The 21,827-nt window shown below is 32.7% G+C and overlaps 1 protein-coding gene across 1 annotated transcript; it reads right to left on the bottom strand.

The window, feature by feature from the left end:
• Positions 1-4,980: 4,980 nt before the first annotated feature.
• On the bottom strand, positions 4,981-7,903 carry LOC133032534 (uncharacterized). Its single transcript, XM_061106504.1, has 2 exons — positions 7,804-7,903; positions 4,981-6,180 (listed from the first exon to the last, which is right to left on the bottom strand). Exons 1-2 carry the CDS (start codon positions 7,814-7,816, stop codon positions 5,825-5,827), a joined length of 369 nt encoding a protein of 122 aa, XP_060962487.1. The 5' UTR covers positions 7,817-7,903; the 3' UTR covers positions 4,981-5,824.
• Between the last annotated feature and the right edge of the window lie 13,924 nt (positions 7,904-21,827).

Genomic DNA, 21,827 nt, shown 5'->3' with positions numbered 1-21,827 from the left:
ATACTTTGTCATTTAATATGTTACAGTTACACTCCTTAATATATGTAATCAGATCAGTCGAGTGCATTAATAGACCAATCAAAAACCCATATTTTTGGAAATAACCATGTTTTGATTGTTCATAAAGTGACAAAACATAAAAAGTGAAGAAAGTGGGAAGCCAAAGCTACGATGCGTGGCTTGCAAGTTCATGCAAAGGCCTCAAATTTTTTCAAGATAAAAAGAAACTTATTTAATGTGTGAACGTAAATACGTTTTGAGGCGTGCAAGTTTAATAAGCTAAGCTTAATTAATTTGGGTTTCTCTCTCCACCTCTAAAAATATCTAAATCCATGTCTAATCAGAAATTAACCTTACATAACAATATATATATTATTATGGTGAATATTTTCTCCAGTGAACTGTTGCTTATAAATTAGCTGTGCACGCGATGATGAGCTAGTTTGGATGGAGGATTTTCCTTCTTTCCTTTTCGATGTACTGAACGCTGATTTTTTTCAATAAAATTTAGTTCATTGTTCAAAAAAAGAACAATATATTTATATATATATATACATATATATAATTTGCATCTCTTTAGTTCCTCTTCTGTTTGATGATTTGTTGAGTTTTGAACATAAAAAACGACATTTCTTTTAGACAAATTTTGTCGTCACCACATTTTTAGTTATTTTCTTCATTTTCATTATTTCACTTATGTCATCTGATCTATAACGATTTGGATTTTGAACATCTCAGTATTATTATCAATGAACTTGTATAAAATGTTTGATTGACCCACATAGAATCATATAGATTGACAGAGGTCACAGAGTGGAAAAATAAGACTTTCTTATGTTAGATAAATTAACAATTAACCCAAGATCTATTTGTATATAACATAGAACACAATAGTAGTATATGATAATTGAGTATGTGTACCTGATTGATCCATAGCAATTATCTCTGATTGATCCACAGCAGTTACTCCAATTTGATAGTGCAATACTATCAACTAAGTCTTCCTCCCTAGATCTCTAAATCAGAAGCAGTTTATTTTCTCTGATTATCAAAAGGTATACAATTGTGATGAGACAATATGTATTTATAGAGTTAGGGAGGGGACTTAGCTACAAAACCCTAGTTGGCCGGGCCTGCTCATCAAAGGCTTCAGTCAACTAGAAAAGCCCACACTTCTGCTTCACCTAGACTTTACTCACAGATGCTAAGCCCATTAACAATTGATCACCAACAACATGGGCTAACACAGCAAAGAACTATCCAATCAACCCAAGTTTTAATAAAACCAATAAAATTTAATGTAAGCCCAAATAAAAGTCTAACATTCTCCCACTTGGGCTACATTGATTTTAATACATATATATTATATATCAAAATAATTTTGTTTGAAAATGACTCATGGGTTGAACAACAAGAAAACATTTGTGGCCACTTTAAAAACTGATAGTTCTCTGATAGCATCTCAACATACCGGTCCAATTTAACCTTTGATAATGAACTATGACAGTCATATTGTTTTTAGCTCAACAAAAGACATTCATAATCACAAATACCAAAGTATTAAATCGACATGGTCAATAAGTCTAGTAGTGTGGTAAGGAATTATGTTCAACATGTGATCAATTTAAAATTACATAATATCCTTATCAGTCCTCAATTTCACTGATACCGTGATGCTTAATAAATAAGCCAGTGAAATTAAACATACACCACTTAAAATAAGTAAGTGTCACTAAACTTGCTTAAAGAATTAAGCCAACAACATATCATTGTCAATAAGCAAATAAATTTAAAAGACAATGATCACAACAATATGAACCACATGCTTTCAATTCAATCATTCTCGAGAATATAACAAAACATAATTGAAAACATATCCATTCAATAATAAAAAATATTGAAACATAAAATGTAGTTCATAACTTTATTCAGAAAATTATAAATAATAATTTCTAAAAACAAACAGAAAACAAAACTCCCACTAACCCAAAAGATCAAAAGATTCTAAAATGCCCATATTAACAACATGTTTATTAAACAGCACGGCACTTACCCCTTTGGTTAGAGGATCAGCTAACATCGACTCGGTCTTGCAATTTTCAATGACAATGTCTCCTTTCTTGACCAAGTCTGCGACAAAGTGAGATACTTTATTTCCATATGTTTAGAAGCACTACTAATCTTGTTATTCTTTGAAAAGAAAACAAGAAGCATTATTATCACAATAGATTAGCATAGGTGTGGAAATAGAATCAACCACTCGTATCTCCGAAATAAAATTCTTCAGCCACAAAGCTTGCAAAGATGCCCCATAACATGCAACAAACTCAGCATACATAGTAGATGATGTGATCAAAGTCTGTTTGACACTCTTCCAAGAAATAGCAGCACCTGCCAAGGTGAAAATATAGCCAGAAGTTGACTTTAAATCATCTACACAACCACCAAAATCCGAATCTGAATAACCAACAACTCGAAGATTGTCAACCTGCTTATACACAAGCATAAAACTCTTCGTTCTTTGCAAATATCTCAAAACTTTCTTGGCTGCAACCCAATGATCAAGGCCAGGATCAGATAAATATCTCCCAAGAACATTTACTACGAAAGCTATGTCAGGTCGAGTGCAAACCTGAGCATACATCAAACTCCCTACTACACTTGCATAAGGGATGTTCTTCATTGCTCCTCTTTCCAAGTCGTTCTTAGGACATTGCTGCTTAGTGAACTTGTCCCCTTTCAGAATAGGAACTGAACCGGCTTTACACAAATCCATGTTGAACCTTTTGAGCACACGATTAATGTAAGCTTCTTGAGATAAGCCAAGAACTTTTCGATTCCTGTCACGATGGATCTCAATCCCCAAAACATAGGATGCCTCTCCAAGATCTTTCATATCAAAATTGGAAGACAGAAAATTTTTGGTCTCATTTAGTAGTGACAAATCACCGCCGGCAAGTAAAATGTCATCTACATAAAGAACAAGAAAAATATAACGACTCCCACCGATCTTCATATAAATACACCGATCAAACTTGTTCTCTACGAAACCAAACGATGTCACAACTCGGTCAAACTTCAAGTACCACCGGCGAGATGCTCCGTTTGAGACCATAAATGGATCGTTTTAACTTGCAAACCAAGTGTTCTTTTCCATTCTCCTTGTAGCCTTCAAAGTTGAGACATATAGACTTCCTCATTCAATTCTCCATTCGTAAAAGCAAGCTTTTAACATCCATTTGATGCAACTCTAAATCAAAATGCCCAACTAAGGCCATAATAATTGTGAATGAATCTTTAGTGGAAACAGGTGAGAAAGTTTCAGTGTAATCAATACCTTCTCTTTGAGTAAAGCCTTTAGCCACTAAACGCGCTTTAAACCTTTCAATCTGTCCCTTTTTATCCCTTTTAGCCTTTAAAATCCACTTACAACCTATTGGTTTAAAACCATCAGGTAATAAAACTAGCTCCCATACACCATTTTTCTTCATGGAGTCGATCTCATCATCCGTAGCTGCTAACCATTTTGAAGATTGTGGACTATTAAGTGCTTCACTAAAAGTGACAGGATCCACAAAATGATCAATATCATATTCTCCTTCTCCAAGATAAACAAAATTATCATGACACTTTGTTGACTTCTTTTGTCTCTGAGATCTTCTTAGAGGAGGTACTTCTGGAATAACTTCTCTTTGTTGATCATTGTTTTGAATAACATCTTCCACAACTGGAATTTCTTCAATAACAGGATTCTCATTAACAATAGGAGCTTCATCATTAATAGGCCCTTCATCAATAATAGGACCTTCATCATCTTCGATATCGGGAGCAATATATTCATCAACAATGGGAGCATTACCAACTGGAGTAGGATGGAGACTACTATAATCATCTCTTGAAAATGACATAGGAATACAAATTCCTTTAGATGACTCCCCCATTTCAAGAGATGTTGAAGGAATTTTTTCAGCAACATCAAATTCCGTAAATTTAGCAAATTCGAGATTCAACAATTCGCGTACCACGAGTGGGACAGTAAAAGCGATAGCCTTTTGAGCGCATTGGATAACCAATGAAATAACAGCGATTTGTTCTCGGATCTAACTTTTTCAAATTAGGATCATAAATCTTTACTTCAGCTGGACAACCCCATACACGAAGATGATTAAGACTAGGCTTCCGCCCAGTCCACAACTCAAAAGGGGTCTTGGGAACAGATTTACTGGGAACACGATTTAAAATATAAGTTGCAGTCATAAGTGCTTCACCCCATAAAAACTCTGGAAGATTTGTTCTACTCATCATACTTCTAACCATATCCATGAGAGTGCGATTTCTCCTTTCAGCAACGCCATTTTGCTCTGGTGAACCAGGCATAGTGTATTGAGCAACTATACCATTTTCTTGTAAGTACTCTGCAAAAAACCCCATGTGTTGTCCCGATTCTGTATAACGACCATAATATTCTCCTCCACGATCAGAATGAACAACTTTGATGACTCTTCCTAATTGTTTCTCAACCTCATTTCGAAAAATTTTGAGTTTATCAAGGGCGTCAGATTTTTCTTTAATTAAATAGGTGAATCCATAACGAGAAAAATCATCGATAAAAGTGATAAAATACTTATTTCTGCACAACGTGGTGGAATAAGGACCACTGATGTCCGTGTGGATAATTTCCAATAAAGATTGACTGCGGTTTGCAGTCTTCTTTCTTGTTTTAGTCAGTTTTCCACGAGTACAATCAACACAAGTATCCCAATCAGAAGCATCAAGAGGAGGAAGTATTTCAGATTTAATTAAACGATCAACCCTTTCTCTGGAAATATGACCCAATCTTTTGTGCCATAACAATAAGGATGTTTCCTTAATATGAGGTCTTTTACCCACAGAATTCACAACATTAAAAGAGGAATTTAAAGGAGCCAATGACAACTTGTAAAGACCATCAGAATAAAAGCAATTTCCAATAATTCGAGATTCAAGCATAATGTCAACATTATCATTTGCAAAATGAAAAGAATATCCTTGTTTAACCAAAAGCGGAAGCGAAACTAAATTCCTTTTAAAAGTAGGAACATAAAAAGTATTGTTCAGAATAATCTTATCACGAGACTGTAATTCAAGAATAAATGTTCCAACATAGATAACGTCAACTCCAACATCATTGCCCACTTTAAGCTTGGACTCCCTCTCACTTGGCTTCCTGAGATCCCTTAGCCCCTGTAAGGAAGCAGAAACATGAACAGTAGCACCACTGTCTAACCACCAAGAATCAATAGGAACATCAACTAGATTAGATTCAAAACAAACACATGCTAATGGATTACCTGTTTGTGCTTGTTTCTTTTCTAACCAAGTCTTAAATTTGTGACAGTCTGTTCTCCGATGCCCCAATTTTTCACAAAAGTAACACTTCACATTAGAGTATTTGGACTTTCCGTTGTTATTCTTCTGTTTATTCTTATGCTCCTTACCATTACCATTCTGTTTTGTAGCACCATCATTTTTATTCTTGAATTTTCCTTTTCCTTTGTTGGGCTTGAGGTGAGAAACATAGTTAGCAGATTCATTCTTCTCCCTTTTAAGCTTGCTTTCTTCAGCTACACACTGAGAAATTAGGTCGCTGATAGTCCATGTTTGATTGTAAGTGTTGTAGGTTTTGTCTTGATAAGGCTGAAAGAGGCAGGAAGAGCATGAAGAGCTCGATGAATAATGAAAGAGTCAGGAAGAGGAATATTATGATCTTTCAACTTGGACTGAACATTCACCAATTTCAGAATAAAATCTCGCACTCCTTTTAATTCATCATACTTAATGGTTGTCATTTCATCCATAAGATGTCCAAACTTTCAGCGTTTTCACCAGTGTCGTATAATTTTTCTACAGCATTGAAAAACTCTTTGGCATTTGTAGTGTCTGGCAAACCACTCAATAGATGTTCAGGAATGGATCTTTTCATAGTAAGAAGACTAAGTCGACTTGACTTTTCCCATTGTGCATGATGAGTTCTCTCAGCAGCTGTACTGGAGTCAGTAAGATCAGCAGGTTTTTCTTCTCGTAGGCACAAGTCCATATCCATTATGCCTAAAGTAAATTCCACATCTCGTTTCCATATCTTGTAGTTGGAAGCATTCAAAATATGGATGGAAGCATTATTGTTGTTCACAGAAAAGGAGACTGAAAAATTCAAAAAAATTAAAACTTGAATAAGCAATATGAGCAATGTATTAGAAAATATTGTAGAATCAACTGGTCATTATAAACTCCCCTTTGGGGTGAGAATATAACACACACATGATCTACCTTCATGAAGTTAACAACAAAGAAAAAATACATATCATTTAAGAATTTTATTACCTTTGGGCAAATAAATTTCTTAAAAAATATGTATTAATTCAAGCAAAAAAATAATAATAAATTTATATATTTAAATTATTACCTTTGGGCAAATAATTAAAATATATATATTTAATATTAACTCACTTCATGGAATGTGAACTAATATATGTAAATACTACCTTTGGGCAAGTAATTACACATATAGTCAACCAAAAATATAATATTTTCTTCAACATGTGAAATTTGGTGATAAAACAATCATTGAAAATTAATAATTTTCAACCAAATTTCCAAAAGAGATATATAATTGCTTTTATTATATTGATAAGCAAAAAATAAAGTGTCCACCATAACACATTATTTTTGTATCAAACAACCAAGTTTTATAACTTTAGAACAACAAATAATTAAAAGATGTGAAATAAAAAATATTGGTGGAGATTACATAGTCAAAATAAATTAAACAAGAGAGTGACTATGTCATATGGGACGAGAAGAAACCCAAAAAATTTTCTATGATTGACAAATTTCGAAAAATTATCAAAAATTATTTTTAATAATTTTTTAACTGCATAATTATCATTAAAATAATAATAATTATTAAACGGAGTTAAAAAATTAATTAAAAATCATAGAAAAATCAGAAATTGAATTTTAAGCACGCTGGAAAAAAGAACGTCGAAAACCGATGCCCCACGTGGCCGCACGCGCCCCCACGCGCCACCTGCGCGAGTGGGCTTCGCGGCCTGCTGCTTCTTCTTTTTTCTGGGCGGGTTTCAGTCGGGTCACGCGACCCGTTTTCCTCCAGTCGGGTCTGGTCGTGTTTTCCGGCCAAAAACTCGACGAAAACACCGGAATTTGGATGGGTTTTGCTCGGGATTGAATTTCTAATTGATCTATGCTACTAATTTCGGTTATTAAAGTCTAAAAAACAATAGATCTAAAGAAAAGCAATCCAAAAAATAAAGAGCATAAAAAAAAAAATTGATATGGAATATCAATCTTAATTACAATACAAAATTAATCATTTAAGAACATTCATAAACAATTAATAATGAGATATTTATAATCAATTTTAGATTAAAAACCATAAAATCAAAATACACAATTATAATTTCACATTATAATCATATAAACCCTAAAACTTTAAAATTAAAATTCTCTTAATATAGACTATGAATTCAAACATATAATATATCAATTGAAAGAGAATTTAACGATCAATAAAAACCCTAAAGTTTTAAGATTTATAAACAAAAAATTACACATAAAATAATAACGAAATTAATATGAAATTATGGATAATTAATATATACAAATTAATTATACTAATTATAGGTTCTAAATCATATACAATAGGCGCTCTGATACCATATGTTAGATAAATTAACAATTAACCCAAGATCTATTTGTATATAACATAGAACACAATAGTAGTATATGATAATTGAGTATGTGTACCTGATTGATCCATAGCAATTATCTCTGATTGATCCACAGCAGTTACTCCAATTTGATAGTGCAATACTATCAACTAAGTCTTCCTCCCTAGATCTCTAAATCGAAGCGCTTATTTTCTACTCGATTATCAAAAGGTATACAATTGTGATGAGACAATATGTATTTATAGAGTTAGGGAGGGGACTTAGCTACAAAACCCTAGTTGGGCTGGGCCTGCTCATCAAAGGCTTCAGTCAACTAAAAAAGCCCACACTTCTGCTTCACCTAGACTTTACTCACAGATGCTAAGCCCATTAACAATTGATCACCAACAACATGGGCTAACACAGCAAAGAACTATCCAATCAACCCAAGTTTTAATAAAACCAATAAAATTTAATGTAAGCCCAAATAAAAGTCTAACATCTTAAACAATGTCATTATATTTGCATTATAATACTTCGTATTGATATCATATAAGCAATCCAATTACAATAGCAAATCATAATAAATAAATAAATAAAACTTTAAATAAATCCTAGAAATTTGCTGTGTATTAGTTAATAATGATTCTAAAACTTAGACTAGGGTAAAACAATGGTTTGAACTTTGAAGTTTATAAAAGAATATGTGGTAATTTGGGATGGGAGGACAAAGAATCAGAGAAAATTTCTATTAATAAAAAAAGAAAGAAAGAATGAATGACAAAGATAATTAAAAAAAAAAAAAAGAAATTACATATTGTTGAAGGATTTGAGCAAAGGAAGAAAGAAGAAGAACAGACTTTGTTCAAACAGAGAGAAAAATGAAAAAAAGCTCAACTTTATTAATGAACTGAAGGTGTTTATATACACCAAGAATTACAACAGAACCAAAACAATACAACCAGAAATTTAACAAACAAAGTAACAGAAAATAACAGAACTTTAACTAACCAACTGTCAAAACAGTTAGTTAGTTAACATTCCCCCTCAAATGAAAAGAGGAGGAAACAACTTTGAGTTTGGCCTTCAAGTAATGAAATCTGTCTTTGGGTAAAATTTTGGTCAAAATATCAGCAACTTGATCGACAGAAGGAACATAACGAACTGAGACTTCAAGATTGAGAATTTGATCACGCACAAAGTGTTGATCAATCTCAATATGTTTGCAACGAGCATGGAAGACAGGGTTGGCAGCAAGAGCAGCAGCCTCTTGGTTGTCCACCCAAATGATTGGAATATTAGCAAGAGTCACCTGCAATTCACTAAACAGGGACTGAAACCATTTAAGTTCAGCTGTTGTGTTAGCCAAAGCGCGAAACTCAGATTTTGTAGATGAACGAGCAACAACAGGCTGCTTCTTAGCAGACCAAGAGATGAGATTTGGCCCAAGAAATACAGCATAGCCACCTGTAGAACGTCGATCATCAAGGCAACTCGCCCAATCAGCATCAGAATTGTTGGAAATTATTTTACCAGGATCTTAGATCTACTCACAAGTATGTTTATTAACACCCTAAATATGAACTTTCTAAAACGATGAAATAAACACATATAAAGTTTAGGAAACCTTACATTGGGTGCAGCGGAATAATATGACTCCTTCCGTTCAGTTATCTAGCCCTTGATTCCTTTCTGTAGCAGAGCATTATCAATATCTGAACCTGGATCTCTTTCTCTGAATCTTTGATGCTGAAACCTCCTTCTTGCTGAAAGTCTTTCTTCACGATCTTCCTCACTATGATTGAGGTATCACTTGCTGTGTGTGGGCACTACTCATACACTAAGGATTTTCGAAATTGAAGGAAGAAGAAAGAGAAAGTAGGTTCAGCCAAAGATAGGGAGAGAGAGAGGCTCAGTTTTTTCTGAATCAGAAGTGTCAGAAGAAAAGTGTAATTTTCCTGAAGCCTTCACTATCTATTTATAGCATTCCACTAGGGTTAGGTTTGAATTATTTGGCATTAAAATAATGAAAATATCAGAGGGAAAAACCCTACAAAAGTGGCCGGCCCTACATAGTGATTTGGGCCTCACTTTTTGTAATTTTGCAGTTTTATCTTTTCTGCATCTGATTTTCTCAAAAACGCCAATTTTCTAATTCAACCATTTAAATGCCAATTCTAACTATTTAATAACTATAAATAATTATTAAATAATATTGTCATTTATCATATTTATTAATTGAACCATACAAAGTATCATAATTAACAAATATGCCCCTATAAACTCTTTCTTTACAATTTTGCCCTTACTTAGTGAAAAATTCACAAATAGACATAGTCTAATTTGAGAATTATAATTGATTAATCAAAACCAATTATATGAGTCTTACAAGCAATATTATCTCAACTAGTGCGGGGACCATGGGTCTATATAACCGAGCTTCCAATAAGTAGATCAAGAATTTATTACTAAAATTCACTAACTTATTAATTCTTCGTTGAATCCACGCATAGAGCTTAGAATTGCACTCTCAGTATATAGAATGCTCTATATGTTCCACCATATAGACACGTCATTAGTTATCCATTGTTATAATCCTAATTTGATCACTGATACTCTATATGAATGATATGCACTGTAAAGGGATTAAATTACCGTTACACCCTACAATGTATTTTATCCTTAAAACACTTGACCCCGTATAAATGATATTTCAGCTTATGTGAAATGAGTACTCCACCATTTATGTTCGTTTGGTCAAGCTCGAAGGAGATCATCCTTTGCTTACTATTCGCCAGATAGAAGCTATAGATTCCATGTTTATGATAGCGCTCCCACTCAATTGCACTACCGTGTTCCCAAAATGTACGTATCACCGTGACCTAAAAGTAGGCTAAACTAACAAATCAAAGAACACGAATAGCCTTTCAAGATTGAGCCTAATCATAACAGGATTAAGAACATTTGATCTAGGATCAACTAGGCGATATTGACTTGAATAGATATTACGGTAAGTTTAATAAATCTAAGTCAAAGTTCAATATCCGTCCCTTCCGATGCATACTCCATGCATCCAACCTGAGCTTTACTTTAACCAATGCTCTGGAAAGAACATAGCATTTCTCCAAATGCAAGTAAACTCTGTTGTAGATTATCATATCAGTAAAACCCTATGTCTGATAAATCTAGGAAACTTCATTCACATAGTCATGTTTACTTTCCAATGTGTTGACAACACAATAAACAGGATCAAGTATGTGAAAAGGGTTTCAGACGAATTCATACATTATGTACATATAATCATGAAATAAATCATGTGAACCATGCAACATTAAATGTTATTTCTGATCTATATTAATAAGTAAATCTGATTATATTGAAATGAGTTTTATTTAGGGCATAAAACCCAACAAGAATATGCTTCAATAGAGAGTCTTGTTGCTGGTGTAAGATGCAAACCATGAGAAATAGTGCCTTTTAAGTATCTCAGCAGCCTTTTACAAGCTTCCCCATGAACTACCGTAGGAGCATGAATGAATTGGGATAGCTTGTTTATAATAAAAGCAACATCGGGCCTTGTGAGTGTCAAATATTGTAATGCCCCAAGAGTACTACGGCATAGAGTTTTGTCCTCAAAAGGAAGGCCCTCGGTTAAAGCCAATTTGTGTGCACTACTAGTGGGACTCGAGCAAACTTTTGCACCATCTAAATGAACCTTAACAAGCAAATCAGTGATGTATTTGCTTTGAGACAAATACATTCCAGTTGAGTCACGATGAATTTCCACCCCTAGGAAGTAATGGACTGCCCCCATGTCCTTGAGAGAAAAGATTGCATTTAGATGAGTAATAAGTTGCTGAATAAGAGTAGTATTAGGCCATGTGATGAGAATATCATCAACATAGACAAGTAGGATAATCTGAGTTGTGCCCGAGCCATAGAGAAACAAAGATGTGTCAGCCCTTGATGCCTTAAAACCCCAATTAAATAAGGTGGTTTTGAGTTTATCATTCCATGCCCGTGGTGCCTGCTTCAATCCATAAATTGCTTTATGCAATTTACATACATGATTAGGATAAAGTGGATCTTCAAAACCTTTAGGCTGAGTCATATATACTGTCTCACTAAGTTCTCCATATAGAAATGCATTAGAAACATCAAGTTGTCTTACCTCCCATTGATATGTGACTGCTAAAGTGAGAACCAATCTAACAGCCACTGGTTTCACTACAGGACTAAATGTGTCCTCAAAGTCGATTCCTGGCTGCTGTAAGTAACCACGGGCAACAAGCCTTGATTTGCATTTATCCAAAGTCCCATCTGCATTTAACTTCACACGATACACCCACTTGTTATCAATTAGAATCATATGAGGCTCATAAGGGACAAGAGTCCATGTACCTTGAGCTTTGAGAGCTCTAATTTCTGTAGACATGGAACCATTCCACACAGGATCTCGAAGAGCAGATCTGACAGACTTTGGCTCACGGGGAAGCAAGTATTCAGGTAACCTGTGCTTAGTTGCAAGGTATGCTTTAGCCTTGTAAATGCCTCGCATAGATCGGGTGATCATAGAGTGAGTACGAGGGAGATTGCCACTGTGAGATGCTGCACCAGTATTGTCATCAGCAGTTGCTGGTGCACTAGTAGTGGCATCAGTAGTTGCTGGTGCAGAAACATTTTCACGAGTAACAGAGTGAGCAGGCACAATAGATACTGATGTTGGAGAAGATGCATAATGATGATCATTAGAAATAGCAGGAGGCATATAATTTGCAGCAGGTTCTATAGTTGCACCAGTCCCAGGATGCGCAACTGCAGTGTCAATGTTTGCATCTAAGCCAGTCAGATCAGCAGCAATATCCACATTTGGCATTTCAGTTGGCTCAGATTCATGAGCAGTGGGAACATTTTGAGAGCCAGTAGCAAATTGCATGATGGAGTAGAATGGAGCTTCAGAGGGTTCATTTGATGAAGTAACAGCAGTCTTGAGGGCAGGAAAAGTAAATTCATCAAAGACAACATTTCGAGCAATAAAGATTCTTCCATCTGCATTTTCACACAAATTAACCCTTGTGTTTTGGAGAATATCCCAGAAAAATACACTCTTCAGACCTGTACTCAAGTTTGTGATGATTATAGGGTCGCAAATGTGGATAACAAGCACAACCAAATGGTTTAAAAACACTATAATCAGGTTGCTCATTGAATAGACATTCATAGGGACTAAGATTGTCAAGAACAGGTGTAGGCATGCGATTAATAGAGTGAGTGGCACACTGAAATTCATACCACCAATAAGAAAGATCTGTTGGAAATTATTTTACCAGGATCTATTTACTATCATGTATGTTGGATTAACAACCTAATATGAATTCTAAAACAATGAAAATAAACACATATAAAGTTAGAAAACCTTACAGTGGGTGCAGCAGAATATTATGACTCCTTCCGTTCAGATCTCTAGCCCTTGATTCCTTTCTGTAGCAGAGCATCACCAAGATCTGAACCTGGATCTTCTTTTCTCCTTCTTTGATGCAGAATTTCCATAGTCTTACATACTATGATTGAGATACCACTTGATGTGTGTGGGCACTACTCATCTCACAAGGATTTCGAAATTTTCTCTCTTTTTCTCTCTTAATTTCGTGGTCTTAAGCTTACATAAGCATACAAGAGAAGAGAACAAGGGTTGTTTTATATAGGGAAAAGGGAGAGCACAACTTTCCAAATAAAACAGTTTCCTTAATTACTGTGTAATCAATTAACTGCCTTATTTAGTGTGATCCACCACTTTCCTATTTTTGCTAGGCTTTGATTAGCAATTACATGGCAATTAAAATTGAAAATAATAATTGGGAAACAAGCAAAGGGAGTGGCCGGACATAGAGGGAAATGGGTCTCACTTGGATTTTGTAGTTTCCTCAATTTTATTTTTATTTCTCCAAAAATGCCATTTTTTCAATTCTAATCATTTAAATGCCAAAACTAATTATTTAATAACTAAAATAGATTATTAAATAATATTGTCATTTAAAATAATTATTAATTAGACATGCAAAGTCTCTCAATTAATAATTAAACCTAGAAACCCTTTTCTTTACGATTTCATCCTTAAACTGTGAGAATTCATAAAGTAGACATAGTCTAACTTTTAGAATTATAATTGATTAATTAAAATCAATTAACTGAGTCTTACAAGCAGTATGGTCTCAACTAGTATGGGGACCATGGGTCTATATAACCGAGCTTCCAATAAGTCGAACCGAATTTACCAAGTAAATTCCCTAACTTATTAATTCCTCATTGAATCCACACTTAGAACTTGGAATTGCACTCTCAGTCATATAGAACGTTTTATATGTTCCACGATATAGACACGTCATTAGTTATCCATTGTTATAACCCTAATGTGATCAATGATCCTCTATATAGATGATTTACACTGTAAAGGGATTAAATTACCGTAACACCCTACAATGTATTTTATCCTTAAAACACTTAACCCTGTATAAATGATATTTCAGCTAAGTGAAATGAGATCTCCACCATTTATCTTCGTTTGGTTAAGCTCGAAGGAAATCATCATTTACTTCTATTTGCCAGATAGAAGCTATAGATTCCATATTTATGTTAGCGTCCCACTCAATTGCACTACCGTGTTCCCAAAATGTACGTATCACCCTGACCCAAAAGTAGGCTTAACTAACAAATCAAAGAACACGAGTAACACTCTTGAGATTGAACCTAACCATATCAGGATTAAGATCATTTGATCTAGGATCAACAGGTGATATTGAATTGAATAGATATTACTGTAAATTTTAATATGTCTAATCAAAGTTCAATATCGGTCCCTTCCGATGTATACTCCATACATCCGATACTGGTAAACTTTACCAATGTCCTGGAAAGGACATAACACTTTTCCAAGGTGTAAGAATACCTATCGCTGATTATACCATGTCAGTCTAAATTCAGTGTTCTAACAAATCAGGGAATAAACTTTTGAACATATAATAAAGATTATATTCCACTGTGCTGACAACACTATAATCTTTAACCAACTCATATGTTGTGGACTTAAAAAGAATTCATACATTATATATGTTGGAAATTATTTTACCAGGATCTAGATTTACTAACAAGTATGTTGGATTAACAACCTAATATGAATTCTAAAACAATGAAAATAAACACATATAAAGTTAGAAAACCTTACAGTGGGTGCAGCGGAATAATATGACTCCTTCCGTTCAGATCTCTAGCCCTTGATTCCTTTCTGTAGCAGAGCATCACCAAGATCTGAACCTGGATCTTCTTTTCTCCTTCTTTGATGCAGAAATTCCATAGTCTTCCATACTATGATTGAGATACCACTTGATGTGTGTGGGCACTACTCATCTCACAAGGATTTCGAAATTTCTCTCTATTTTTCTCTCTCAATTTCGTGGCTTTTCATGCATACAAGAGAAGAGAGCAAGGTTGCTTTATATAGGGAAAAAGGAGAGCACAACTTTCCAAATAAAACAGTTTCCTCTTTTACTGTGTAATTGATTAACTGCCTTATTTAGTGTGATCCACCACTTTCCTATTATAGCTAGGCTTTGATTAGCAATTACATGACAATTAAAAAATAAAAATAATAATTGGGAAACACAAAGGGAGTGCTCGGCCATAGAGGGAAATGGGCCTCACTTGGATTTTGCAGTTTCCTCAATTTTATTTCTTTTTCTCCAAAAATGCCATTTTTCCAATTCTAATCATTTAAATGCCAAAACTAATTATTTAATAACTAAAATAGATTATTAAATAATATTGTCATTTAAAATAATTATTAATTAGACATACAAAGTCTCTTAATTAATAATTAAACCTAGAAACCCTTTTCTTTATGATTTCATCCTTAAACTGTGAGAATTCATAAAGTAGACATAGTCTAACTTTTAGAATTATAATTGATTAATTAAAATCAATTAATTGAGTCTTACAAGCAGTATGGCCTCAACTAGTATGGGGACCATGGGTCTATATAACCGAGCTTCCAATAAGTTGAACCGAATTTACCAAGTAAATTCCCTAACTTATTAATTCCTCATTGAATCCACACTTAGAACTTGGAATTGCACTCTCAGTCATATAAAAACGCTCTATATGTTCCACGATATAGACACGTCATTAGTTATCCATTGTTATAACCCTAATGTGATCAATGATCCTCTATATAGATGATTTACACTGTACAGGGATTAAATTACCGTAACACCCTACAATGTATTTTATCCTTAAAACACTTAACCCTGTATAAATGATATTTCACCTAAGTGAAATGAGATCTCCACCATTTATCTTCGTTTGGTTAAGCTCGAAGGAAATCATCCTTTACTTCTATTTGCCAAATAGAAGCTATAGATTCCATATTTATGTTAGCGCTCCCCCACTCAATTGCACTACCGTGTTCCCAAAATGTACGTATTGCCCAGACTAAAGATTAGGCTTAACTAACAAATCAAAGAACACGAATAATACTCTTGAAATTGAACCTAACCATATCAGGATTTCGATCATGTGATCTAGGATCAACTTATGATATTGAATTGAATAGATGTTTACGGTAAGTTTCAAAATCTAATTCAAAGTTCAATATCGGTCCATTCCAATGCATACTCTATGCATCCGATACTGGTAAACTTTGCCAATGTCCTGGAAAGGACATAACACTTTTCCAAGTTGCAAGAATACCTATCGCTGATTATACCATGTCAGTCTAAATCCAGTGTTTTGACAAATCAGGGAATCTACTTTTGAACATATAATAAAGATTATATTCCACTGTGCTGACAACACTATTATCTTTAACCAACTCATATGTTCTGGACTTAAAAAGAATTCATACATTATATACATATAATCATGAAATAAATCATGTGAACCATGCAACATAAAATGTTATTTCTGATCTTTATTAATAAGTAAATCTGATTATATGAAATGAGTTTTATTTAGGGAATAAAACCCAACAAACTCCCACTTGCACTAATATAAAACAAAAAGTGCATTTCAAATAATCATTAACACCTTGATGTACAAATCAAGTGTAGTAGTAGTAAACTCCTCGTAATGGGATCTGACAGGTTGAATTAAACACAACCTCTTCTCCACCATTACTCTTCCTTAATCACAAAATCCTTGATAATGTGAAATTCCTCTCTATATGTCTACTCTTTTGGGATACTGGATTCTATACTTTTGGGCAACTACTCTTTCGTTATTCAGGAAGTAACCCTAGTAGTTAAGGCAAGTTGGAACACTGCCACAAATGTATAGAACTTTCCTTAGACTGAATAAGTATCTTTCCTGCAACTTTTAACATTCAGTCTCTCTCTGGTAGACCAAGTGATTTCAGATAGGTTGTTACACTTCTCCAACATCACTACTCCACCCCCAAAGTAATCACCATCTCATCAGCAGACTTTCTAGCACAAAGGCAAGTCTTGAAATCTGATGTGGTGTAGTCTAAGAGTTTTAAACAAACACCCTTATTGACTAACATATAGTTCCTCTTCTTAATCTTAAGATTTACTTGATTGTCTTCCAATGTTCCTCTCCTGGATTAATCTGATATCTACTCATTACTCCCACTCAATAGCAGGTGTCTGGTCTAAGGCATACTAAAGCATATCTTAGACCTCTCACTGTTGATTTAAGAATTCTTTCATGGCTTTATCTTTTCTGGAATAGTTGAAACTTTTCCTTAGATAAATAAAATCTATACCTAAGAAGTTGTGAAGCTTCTATAGATTTCCATTGGAAAGAAAATGCATCAGCATCTCATGCTTGCATTAGAGTAAGTAATTTCCAGGTATACCACAAGCCATAGGTTTAGATAAACTCAAACCTATAATACTAGGAACAGGAAGTTTTGTTAAGTCCATTGAATAGACTTATGAACAAAAATTTCCTTTCATGTCCTTGTAACAGAAAACTTTAGGTTACTCCATGTGAATGGATCAAACTATAGTTCTCTTGGCTTTCTTCTTAGTTTCTTATCTTGACAATCCATTACTTGTTTAAACTCACAATGGATTTTAATCACTAGTGTCTTCCAAGTCATAAGAAGGTGAAGTTCCTAGAAACTCTCCCACTACGACAAGGTACCGTGAACTATGTCTAAGAAAACTAAATGGTATAGACCTCTTCAGTTGTGTTAAGACAACAGAGGCAGTGGGATCATCTTGTAAAAAAAAGATGATAGAACACTTTTGGAATCAAAAAAAATATCTCCTTTATTTGCTACTTTATTTTCAGACTTAGTCATTTTCTTAGAAAAGCAGTATTTGTTTAAACAAACACTTTCTTATCTAATGACTATGGGATGCTCCACCCCTAATCACTTAGAATAGCTAACAAACATGCAAACCAGGGTTAGCAGTTCTAGCTTTTCTTAAGATTTTGATTAGGTCATCCATGAATCTAGTAATGATTTACATTAAGTATACAACCATTGCATCATTTTGAAATTTTATTTCCATAGAAGGATTTAGGCAACGACTAGTAACTAATCATCAATATGCAACTCGAATTTCTGGGGAGGTAAGTTTGGATATTATTCAAAATCAAATTAATGATCTTTGAACTGCATATCTACTAACTTTTTCTCCACCCCTATCAGTTCGCAAGATCTTTAACCACTTACCTTCACGATTGCTAGAAATTCATGAAATTTTTCAAACATTTCAAATTTCTTTTGCATAAGGTAAAATCTAGAGTGATCGTTTTAAGAATACAACGAAAACTCATATCCACCCCTGAATGTACATCCATCTGCGAATGAGATGAACTTAATTTCAGTGGATATAGGCATATTAACTCTTTGCAGAGAATGATCTTGTCAAAACCACTATGAACAATATACAAATGCCATAGATTTATAAAATATGTGGTTGTATCTTTTGATGACTTACTTTAGTTACATCAAAGAGTTCTTAGAATAGTGCAAGTGGATTCTGGTCACAGAATACTAAACTCATACAGTTTGAATCCATTGAAAGAAAATGGTTATTAAACACTTGTGAAAGTGTAACTGTATAATTAGTAATTCTCTCTTGGACCACCACTACTAATCTAACTCTATGATTTGCCTATACAAGTAGGAGATATCTAAGATTGAGGATTTATATCATTTAGGGATAGAATTCCGGGAATATAATCATATGTGTCATCTAATTTCTTAAGAGAAAATATGACTTTATATGATTTATAGACCATTCATCCAATGATATGTCATTAAGCTAATTCGAAATGAATAAGCTAAGAGGAATTAGGATAATTTCGTTTTAAATAAGAATCCAACGATGCTCCGATTAGCGAGAGTCAAAGTAATCTTATTTATACAATCTTCTTGTTTCATATTGTAAAATACTAGTCTAAGGTGTCATCAATTGATGAACAGCTAGATGTTGCATATACAATATTTATCTTTCGAGATCTAACACTACTATGTTAGTCTAATGGTGAAAATCCATTAGGGATTTATCTCATTAGAAAAACAAATCAAGTTAGACCAACAATGAAGATTCGAAATTAAACTACAACTTAATAACAGAAAATAACATGGTTCAATACAAATTCATACACAATTCAGAAATTATCAAGCATATAGCAAGTAGGAATGACAAGTGAAAATACTAAAACATACAATCCTAAATAATTTCCAAGGTTTTCAACAAATTGATATCAGTGTCCCGTTTAGGCGAGAGTCAAAGCTACCATCCATTGAATAGAGTTGTCAGCTCATCTAAAATGATCAACATTCTAGCAACCTTTTATTCGATCAAGATTGGAATCCGCGTTGTCCCGTTTAGGCGAGAGTCAAGGCTATTCTATCTTATGAGCTTCCACCATTGTTTCATATTCTTGCAAGTCTTATACAGTCGCCACCATTAGGGTGAGCATAAACTATATAAAAAACTTACAAGATTACTTATCTTTCGAGATTAAACGGTGCTAACTTGCTAATGAACGTTCCTCCATTAGGGAGGATTACTCACTAAAACAATAGCTATGTAAAACCAACAATGGAGATCGAATATCCTTATAATAATAAAGCTCATTATTTAATGAAGGGTTGTATTTTCTTCTAATATTTATTTTAATCCATTTATTTCAAATATATATTTATTTAATTAAAATTTCCAATTTAGAATGAAAAATTCCAAATATAAATTTTAATTTAATATTTATAAATTATACTTAGATGGATATGAAAATAACGTGAATTATTTCCATCTTAGTAATAATTTCCGTAAATATTTAGAAAATTATTCAATTTAAGTTGTTTCAAAATTAATTTGAATTAATTTACAACTCAAATTTAATTTTCTATAAATATATATTGCATTTTCGAAAATGCTTTAAAATAAAATAAAATAAATCATGGAAAATTACTCTAATTTTATGTTGGCCCAAAATTAATAAAAATTAATTTTCAACAAAAAATATAATTTTCCTATTTAATTAAATATCTAAGAAAAATTTCAAATATTTAAGTATCATGATTAAAAAATCAACTTAAATATTAATTTTCCATTTAATTAAATACACTAGAAAAATACTTCAAGCAAAACAGATAATATCTATCTAGACTTTCATAGACTAATTAATCCAATTTCTAATTATAATATATTTTAGTTCATTTATTTTAATTAACCATTAAATGAAAAAATCACTGATTTAAGTTGGTCCAAAATTAAATAAATAATTTTCAACTTTAATCTATTTTTCAAATAAAATTCGAAATTTCTGCATTAAAGAAATGCAATTTCGAAATTTTGGGAAATGATTAATAAAATAAAATAAAATATATTTTGAAAATTATTCAAACTTAAGTTATTCTGAAATAAGATTCCAAACTTAAAATAATTTTCAACTTTAATTAAATAACATGAAAATAACAATATTAAAGTATCATGATGAAAATCAACTTAGATATTGAAATTTTCAATTTAATTAAATGTATTAAATTCAAGAAATAAATAATTAAGTAAAGAGGAAACTTAATTATTAATTCTAGTTTAATACTAGGAAAATATTCTAAACTTAGATTGTACCAAAATTAATTATGAGACAATTAATTTCACAATCAATGATATTTTCCTATTTAATATTAGAAATAATAACTAGTACTAGAAATAACTATCTAGAATATATCATTGACTAAGTGTTTTTCTAAAATTAACTTTAAAATATTACAATGAAAAATAAATTTCATATATTTTAAAAGTTAATTATGTTGCTAATTCAATTTTAATTAGGTTAGACTAATATAATTAACCTAATACAATTATTTAAATAAGGCAAATGGGCCTTTACAATTGGGGTAGTTCATGTGAGGGGGAGCTGGGTTCAGTATGTCGTACCCACTTCTATGGCTCCCAACTCTCACACAAGGCCCAAAAGAGAGGAATTTAACCTTAAAATAAACAATTGTTATTCATTGAATAAGCCCAAATCTAATTGGGCCTAAATAAATTTACTTATGTCAAAATTTATTTTAGCAACCTAGTCCATTTACTTAGTAAAAACTTAAATGGGCTCCCTATATGTATCTAAGCCCAAAAGCAAACATATAGGCTCACACAAGTCAAATGATTTGGATGGACCCTATCATGTTACTAGGTTTACACAGATGAAAGAAGTACAAAATTTACCTGTTACAAATTATTTATAAGATCTATCGTCAATTGGACTATGATTAAAATCAGATCATTGGATCATGATCTGTCAACAAGTTAATCATAGCAATTTAGATCAGATAAATAATAGGTTTGTTAAAAAATTTTGAATAAACAATATTAGATAAACAAACACTGTCCATGTAACAGATGTGAAATAAGATATTAATATAATTAAATTATTATTCTTAAACTAACCAACTAAAGGAAACTAATTTTAAAATATCTAGGTTTATTTGAATCAAATTAAATTAAATATCTAATAAGATCAATGATTTGAAAGGAAAGAATCTTCAATATCACTTTCAGATCTTATAATTTAATAAAATAAACCAATTTTAAAATACATTTGGTTAGATATTTATTATTTTAGGAATAAAATAATAAA

Source organism: Cannabis sativa, chromosome X (genome assembly GCF_029168945.1).
Source record: "Cannabis sativa cultivar Pink pepper isolate KNU-18-1 chromosome X, ASM2916894v1, whole genome shotgun sequence".
NCBI lineage: Eukaryota > Viridiplantae > Streptophyta > Magnoliopsida > Rosales > Cannabaceae > Cannabis > Cannabis sativa.
The sequence above is the reverse complement of the archived record's forward strand: the minus strand, read 5'-3'. Positions and strand labels throughout refer to the sequence as shown.